The sequence below is a fragment of the Tenebrio molitor genome, chromosome 9 (genome assembly GCF_963966145.1).
Source record: "Tenebrio molitor chromosome 9, icTenMoli1.1, whole genome shotgun sequence".
Lineage (NCBI taxonomy): Eukaryota > Metazoa > Arthropoda > Insecta > Coleoptera > Tenebrionidae > Tenebrio > Tenebrio molitor.
The window spans coordinates 7,742,600-7,750,026 of record NC_091054.1 but is presented as its reverse complement, the minus strand read 5'-3'; the positions used below and the strand labels follow the sequence as shown (position 1 = coordinate 7,750,026).

Genomic DNA, 7,427 nt, shown 5'->3' with positions numbered 1-7,427 from the left:
AACAGTCCTTTCTCAATAATTATAATCCTTACATCAACTATTTGCATACATTATTTTTATCTTAATTAATTATTGTCGTAACCATTTTATAATAGCGTAAATCGAAGTAAATCATGAAATAAAAGTAATAGTTCTAGCGCATTATAGACTTTCTGTACTTGTCAAATTGACAGTTCCGTGCAATGTCACCGAAATAAATATGTTGAACTTTGAATTTTGATTAGTTGTGTTTGTGTTGTCGTCACCTTTATTTTACGAGATCTTGTTTATTAGTTCGTAAATAGCGCAACCGGTAGGGTCTTATTAAAAAAAATGATCAATTCTGGGTAAGTTCGTATTCTTCCGTTTATAACCTCATTTTTTTCGTCCTACATTTCACTTGACTCCTTTATTTTGTGTGTCCATTTTTTTAAAGTAAATTAGCAGGCCGTACAGTTTTTATAACTGGCGCCAGTCGCGGAATTGGCAAAGCCATCGCCCTCAAAGTAGCCAGAGATGGGGCCAACGTCGTAATTGCTGCCAAAACGGCAGAACCCCATCCGAAACTCCCCGGAACGATTTACACAGCATGCAAAGAAGGTTGGTCTTGGTACGCAGTGGAAAATCGTATTTTTTGCATGTTGTTATGAAAGTTGACTTTTTTTAACGAAAAATTGTAATGAAAGAAGCACTTTTTGAACGAAAAATCGTAATGAAAGTAGCACTTTTTTTAACGAAAAATCGTAATGAAAGTAGTAAATCATTTTATTCAATTCATTGTCAAAGAATATCTATGCATTTCTGTTTTTTGTTTTAATTTTGCATAAAACCTTTTTAGACCGAATTTCTCAACTTACAATATGCAAAAAAAATGTCGTGTACAACACGTTATGAAAGTCTCTTTTTTTCATTTATTTGCTTATTTGCTCGGGCTCTGCCCTCGTCAATCAAACTGCAAATTCATGAAAAAAAGTATGGCTTTCATAACTAGTTGTACTATATACTATTTTACACGACTATTGATTGTTTTGTGCAATGAAAATTTTTCTATATTTTTTTGACCAGTCGAGGAGGCAGGCGGCAAAGGCTTGGCGTGCGTAGTCGACGTCAGAGATGAACTACAAGTCCGTAAAGCCGTTGAAGAAGCAGTCAAACGCTTTGGTGGCATCGATATTCTTATAAACAACGCGTCTGCGATTAATCTGACTCCGACGGCCCAAACTGACATGAAGCGGTACGACTTGATGCACAACATTAACACCAGAGGGACATTCTTAGTGTGAGTTCGTCGTTACACAACGAGCTTAAAAAGCGGTATCAAATAAAAATTCTAGGTCCAAAGAGTGTCTTCCATATTTGCAAAAAAGCAATCACGCTCATATTTTGAACCTGTCCCCACCGCTCAACATGAACCCTCTTTGGTTCAAAAACCACGTGGCTTACACCATGGCCAAGTACGGGATGTCCATGTGCGTCTTGGGGATGCACGAGGAGTTCCGTCCTTACAACATCGGTGTGAACGCGTTGTGGCCCAGAACTGGTAAGGAGATGCGATATGACTAGCCACATTTTGAGTAAGGTTGAGAGGTTTGTGACATATTTTATTAATCAGCTATTCAAACGGCCGCGATTGAGATGCTAACGGGCACCGAGTCAGCCAAGTACAATCGCAAACCGGAAATAATGGCGGACGCCGCTTACGCCATCTTGACAAAAGACCCCAAGACTACAACCGGAAACTTCTTCGTCGACGATGACGTTCTCAGAGAGCACGGAGTCACCGATTTCGACCAGTACTGCGTCGATCCGGCTTACAAAGACCAATTGATGCCCGATTTCTTCCTCGACGAGGCAGCCGCAGTGCCTCCGTCGGACGGAAGACCCTCGTTAGCGACGCCCAAGACGCAAGGCGGTGGAAAAATCGCTCCGATTTTCCAGGCCATCGAGAAGAACCTGTCTCCCACCACTGTACAACAGACGCAAGCTGTCTTCCAGTTTGTTGTGACTGGAGACGAGTCCGGAAAATGGTCAGGGACTTTGGTTTTGTCACCAGATTGTTAAATTCGGATTTCCAGGTTCGTGGATTTGAAAAACGGAAATGGTTCGTGCGGACAGGGCGAAGCGCCGTCAACGCCAGACGCCACCCTCACGATGGACAGCAAGAATTTCTTCGAGATGTTCACCGGTAAGATTAAACCGGCGACTGCTTTCATGATGGGGAAATTAAAGATCAACGGGAACATGCAAAAGGCGTTGAAACTGGACAAGTTGATGGGTTCGCTCAAGTCCAAGTTGTAATTTAAGGGTTAATCCGTCACTTACATCATTATTTTTATACAGAATAAGCAATAAAATGTATTTTATAGTAAGCGTGTTTTTGTTGGTACCAACCAAAACAATTAAATGCGGTCCTCTAACCTCAAATTCGAGTAGTTATGTCATCTATTATAAATGGATTTATTATATTTTCGCTATTTATTACGATTGCATATTTTGTGGGCTTGTTAGTGTTTATCAACGACCATGAGGAGAACAAGTGTGAAATGACCTACATGTTCGAATTCCCCCAATTTGTGGTAAGTTTGAATTTGGAGGTTATGTGTACGTCATTATAACCGAATTTAAAGAGAATACCACACGAATTCGACGAAGTGTACCCGAAATATGGAATTTACGCGTACAGTGAGGGCCGCTGGACCGAAAAAACCCGCAACATGTACTTTACGGGAATTCCTGTATTGTTCATACCCGGCAATGCAGGGTCACATCGTCAAGGTAGGATTAGTCTCGACTCCTCCGCATTCACATTAAAACAACGCGGTTGCAGCGCGCTCCATGGCAACCATAGCTTTAAGAAAGGCGGTCAATTCGCGGACTCCATTTCATTTCGACCATTTCCTACTAGATTTAAATGAGGAGCTGAGCGGCCTAAACGGAGCTGTTCTTGCCGATCAAGTAGCCTACGTTAACAGTTCCATTCATAGAATTTTAGAGTTGTACAAAGGTCGGAAGAAACCGCCGAGATCTGTAATTTTGTTCGGTCATTCTATGGTGAGTGGTACCATCGATTAAATAGCGCTATGATGAAAACATTTCAAGGGTGGAGTCATCGCCCAACGCTTAGTGACGAGTTTACCTGAAGACTCTGATTTGGTGCAAGTTGTTCTAACTCTAGCGTCCCCCCATAAACGAACCCCACTGATGCTAGATTCTTACACTTACGAATTTTACAAACAGTTGGAGATAAACAGAACACCCAACACTACTTTCGTCAGTGTTACAGGGGGATACGCCGATTTTTTGGTGCCTACTTTTTTGACAGGTGTACCACACAAAGATGCTTTAAACGTAGTGGTAGGCTTTTGAATGGCGTCTTCGTCGTGTTTTTTAATTTATAAATTTTAGACCACACAGGTACCCCTGTCGTGGGTTGTGTCAGATCACTTATGTATCTTGTGGTGCAAACAAACAATCATGGTGCTAAACAGAGCTCTTTTCGACATAGTCGATCCGAAAACGAAGCAGATCTCGATGGACCCGCAGTTTCGAATGTCAATCTTTCGTCATCATTTGGTCCGCGTGAGTTGCGCCAGATACCTCAGATGCACCTTAAACTAAAACTGCAATTGCAGCATAACGGCATTCACAGCCATTTGCACGACAACTACGCCCTCAAGGCGAATATTCGGAATGATGGCGAATGGATCGAACCCTTTGGCAGACAGTTCACGATTGTTGAGCCTTGCTGCAGTTTCGTGCCGCGATTCTACATGGTGAGGCTGCTCGATCAACCGCAACACGAAGCCTTGGCGGTTGTCGCCGTCAACATGGAGACTGTTGACTGGGTTTACGCCTGCGGGGCTCACATACCGAACAACAACATCAGAGTCTGGTACGAACCCGACTCGGGGAGCTCTCACGTTCACGTTGACTGTTCCAGCGATGAATTCCACCACTTGACGCACCTGTCCGAAATCTCGCCGTCGGCATTCCACAAGAGACGCACCCTCCGCATCAACTTGCACGAATTGATGAGAAACAATTCGGACCTGACTCACGTAGTGTTTAGGGTCATACCGGCCGAATCTCAGACTATCCTGAACGTCGACGTTTATAACGTTGGCGAAAGAAAACTGACCGTCAATCTGCCTAATATGTTGTCCGTCAAGCGTCAAACCGTCGTAGAGGAAACCCCCGAGGGAGCCGTACATTTCGAGTTGGTACTGCCACAGCTGTACCACGTGATGCAGTCCTACGAACTCTTCGTCGATGTGGTTCACTGTATAAGCAAGTATCGACATGCCACGGCCAGTTTGATCGTGCCGTGGGCTCACCAAGCTCAACATAAATATTTCACGTAAGGTCGCACGAATGGCGAATGATTTTGTTATTTTACGATTGTTTGCAGAGACACCGATACAGAGCCTCTAGTTGTCAGACTTTACGATTCAAGACCCCAATGGGCCTCCGATCAGCCGGCTGTAATCCAGTTAACGCTTGATTCGAAGTGTCGATACAAAATTAGGTGAGTTAGTGGTGAGTAAATAAATCTGACAGTTCGTAGACTGATCGCTGGGCTTTTATCTGTTATTTTTGTTTTAATCGATAATTTATGATTAATAAATGCCGACAGCATCCGTTCGTCAATTCCGGGTATACTTGGACAGATGGCACGATTCTACACTCCCCTTTTGATCGTAAACGTCGCTGCAGTCATCCTAATGACGTTGAACTCGCAGCTGAAGAGCCTCGGCAAAGAGCGTGATTGTTCGTTGTTTTTCGTGGCCATCAAAGAAGGAGCCAAGCCTTATTACATTCTCACAAGTGTCAAACTAATTTCGAGGTTTTTGAGGTGAGCTGACATAAACGTCAAACGGTGACAAGTGACAATTGACGTTTCAGTATCAAACCGTTCGTCAACTATTTCCCGGCTCCCGATTGGCTGATCATGTCGCAAGAAGGCACCGATTTCTTTCTGTTGCCGCTGCTGTTGTACATTTGCAGTGTTGGTATTGTGTGGCTTCTCGGAATAATGTTGTCCGTATCATTGGTGGTCTGTGAAACCACCGTCCATAAATTCGCGCTGAAGTGAGTATCACGATGTACAAATTCGCTCAGTTTGATAATTTTGAGCAGGTTTTTGGCTCGAACTGTCAGTTTTACCGTCACCTGGTCTGATTACGTCATGTCAGCTTTGCACAAGCTTCCGGTTATTGTTGCGGCGGCTTTAGTTTGCTTAAGTTTGACCACCACCGGCAGTTTGGCACTCTGCATCGGTACGGTGTTCTATTTTATGAGAGTAGGTACCAGTCGATTGTTTTTTTCTTTGATTCATTGTCGTTTTGTGTAGTTGACACAGTTGTCGCAAGATTACGTCGAACAATTGGTTTGGTATTACGTCAAAAAAATCGGACAGAAGTTTAAGAGGAAGCCCAAACAAGATGACAAAAAACGAGACGAACCCGGGACGAGTAAAGACGAGAATGAACAAGAGACTGAAGTTGACAGGAAAAAAGACAATAGCAATAATAATAACAATAATACAGAAAGTTCAGCTCATAACGCCATGTTTTTCCACGCTACTCTATTTTTATTGTGGTCGCTAGTTACGATCATCAATGTGCCATCAGTGTTGACGTGGGCTCACAACTTCAAGTAAGTTCTGCTTGGTGGCAAATTTTTCTCCACATTTGCAACTGACACAGCACATGACAGTTGCCAGTCAATCTGCAGGACAGGATAAGTACTGTGCAGCACCACCCACCAAGTCACGTGATTCATTTTACATAAGCTTCACCCGCTGACAAGTCACGTGGTACATTTAATCCTACATTTTTTTTGTTTAGGTACAGCACAGTTTTACAACCGGACCCATCGTTTTTCCCGGGACTCGTTCTAAGCCTGTGCGCTTTCCCTTTGTGGCAGCTGGATCTACCGAATGTGGAGAGGTAGACCTAGAGATAAGCTTGAAACGAGTTAAATTCGACATTTTCAGGAGAGGGTACATCGAAATCGGTCAAGTCGTGTCGGTTTTGGCCGTGACCAGTCTGATTTACGCGCCGATTTCAATTTTTAGATTGAACTATACCTTAAGTATTGCCATCGTGGTGGTGACTTTGCACCAGTTGTTGGCGCCAAATCGTGATTTAGACGTTGCGAACGAAAGATCGGGACAACCGATTTCATACGAAACAATCAAGGCCAAATGGGAATAATTGAGTAAATTTGTTTTTGATCAAATCGAGGTAAGTAGCGTGAACGGACATTTTAGGAGTCTAGTCAAGTGCTTTAAATGAATACCCAGATGTGAAGGCCTAATTCGTACTAAGATTTCTTTTTATAGACCTGTTTTACATTTTTACAATGTATTCAAATATAATAGAGTTGTTTTGATCTCAGCTTCTTAGAAACTGCCGATAATCATCTTGCGTAGTTAATATTACACATCGAAGTAATTTTTGACCGCCATGATGAAAAATGTTGATATAGTGATGTTCCTGTTGCAATAAATTACAAAATATGCGCTATTAACAAACCTAAATTATATTGTAGCACTAGGTTGTAAATAGTAGTTTATTTAACGAGTTCGTGTATAAGTTGTGCTTTTTTGCCATGAGTGGGCCAGTTTATAACGTGAGTGAAACGAGCATTTTAAAGGTCCACGTTTTTTTGTTCGACGAACCCTTTAAAGGCTCCTAATTGCTTAAAATCATTAAAATTAGCTTGACGTTTCATTTTGACAAGTTGTGACATTTATCAAAATCTGTTCACACAGGAGAAAATTTTCAAATTCGGACAGTGTCGAACAAAAAAAACTTTCAAACAGTAATAATTTTTTTATTGTGAACAAAAGAATAAATTGAATAAAAGTAAATAAATTCTGTCGCCAAACAAAATAAACAGCCAAAATGGTGGGCGCAAATTTTTGTTGTTACTGTTTATCTTTCACGAACAAATAATTAAACATCACTGTAGGAGTTGAGTTCATGTTACTGGCAAACAAATTGACACTTTATTTACGCTTTAAATTGTTTCGACAAGACATATTTCAGTGCAGCTACAGTCGCGGACAAAAAAAAAGTAGGACAATGTTCTTTCGCTAATGTAAATTTGCTTGCCCTTTCTATGGTTACTATGAAAATATTTATTTATTTATTATAGTAACCCCGGTTTACTCAACTCAATTTTGGCTGAATTTCTTAATAAGACTTGTCCTACTTTTTTTTGTTCGCGACTGTATATTCCAAATAAGTTTTCGGAATGTTTTGTGAAAAGTTTCGAGCATGTTTTCATCCGACACTAGTGTAATTTATATATGTTGAGCAAATGGAAAATTAAAAAAAAAATAAATTGTGACAAATGTTTCCGTGTTTTATTTTTTGTTAAAGTTGTGTACTAAACGGAAAGGCGTTGATAATGAACTAATGAGTTCGGGAACGTACCCAAAG

General features: G+C 41.4%; 2 protein-coding genes across 2 annotated transcripts; both read left to right on the top strand.

The window, feature by feature from the left end:
- Positions 1 to 162: 162 nt before the first annotated feature.
- Positions 163 to 2,348, top strand: Hsdl2 (Hydroxysteroid dehydrogenase like 2). The gene is made up of 6 exons (XM_069057327.1): positions 163 to 326; positions 416 to 579; positions 1,045 to 1,258; positions 1,314 to 1,519; positions 1,592 to 2,006; positions 2,055 to 2,348. The coding sequence occupies exons 1-6, from the start codon at positions 313 to 315 to the stop codon at positions 2,275 to 2,277; spliced, it is 1,236 nt and encodes a 411-aa protein (XP_068913428.1). The 5' UTR covers positions 163 to 312; the 3' UTR covers positions 2,278 to 2,348.
- A 15-nt stretch (positions 2,349 to 2,363) lies between these two features.
- PGAP1 (GPI inositol-deacylase) lies at positions 2,364 to 7,341 on the top strand. The gene is made up of 14 exons (XM_069057323.1): positions 2,364 to 2,555; positions 2,607 to 2,754; positions 2,807 to 3,030; positions 3,079 to 3,333; positions 3,385 to 3,558; positions 3,612 to 3,871; positions 3,920 to 4,336; positions 4,388 to 4,504; positions 4,613 to 4,831; positions 4,882 to 5,067; positions 5,116 to 5,278; positions 5,330 to 5,634; positions 5,826 to 5,927; positions 5,975 to 7,341. The coding sequence occupies exons 1-14, from the start codon at positions 2,415 to 2,417 to the stop codon at positions 6,192 to 6,194; spliced, it is 2,931 nt and encodes a 976-aa protein (XP_068913424.1). The 5' UTR covers positions 2,364 to 2,414; the 3' UTR covers positions 6,195 to 7,341.
- Positions 7,342 to 7,427: the final 86 nt, after the last annotated feature.

What these genes read in the sequence shown, in the direction of transcription:
- Hsdl2 (XM_069057327.1), top strand. An exon ending in TTACACAGCATGCAAAGAAG is followed by an intron (nt 580 to 1,044) that starts GTTGGTCTTGGT and finishes TTTTTTGACCAG; the next exon opens with TCGAGGAGGCAGGCGGCAAA. An exon ending in GGAGACGAGTCCGGAAAATG is followed by an intron (nt 2,007 to 2,054) that starts GTCAGGGACTTT and finishes TCGGATTTCCAG; the next exon opens with GTTCGTGGATTTGAAAAACG.
- PGAP1 (XM_069057323.1), top strand. Translation starts at nt 2,415, where the DNA reads ATGTCATCTATTATAAATGGATTTATTATATTTTCGCTATTTATTACG. An exon ending in AAGATGCTTTAAACGTAGTG is followed by an intron (nt 3,334 to 3,384) that starts GTAGGCTTTTGA and finishes TATAAATTTTAG; the next exon opens with ACCACACAGGTACCCCTGTC. An exon ending in GATCTACCGAATGTGGAGAG is followed by an intron (nt 5,928 to 5,974) that starts GTAGACCTAGAG and finishes CGACATTTTCAG; the next exon opens with GAGAGGGTACATCGAAATCG.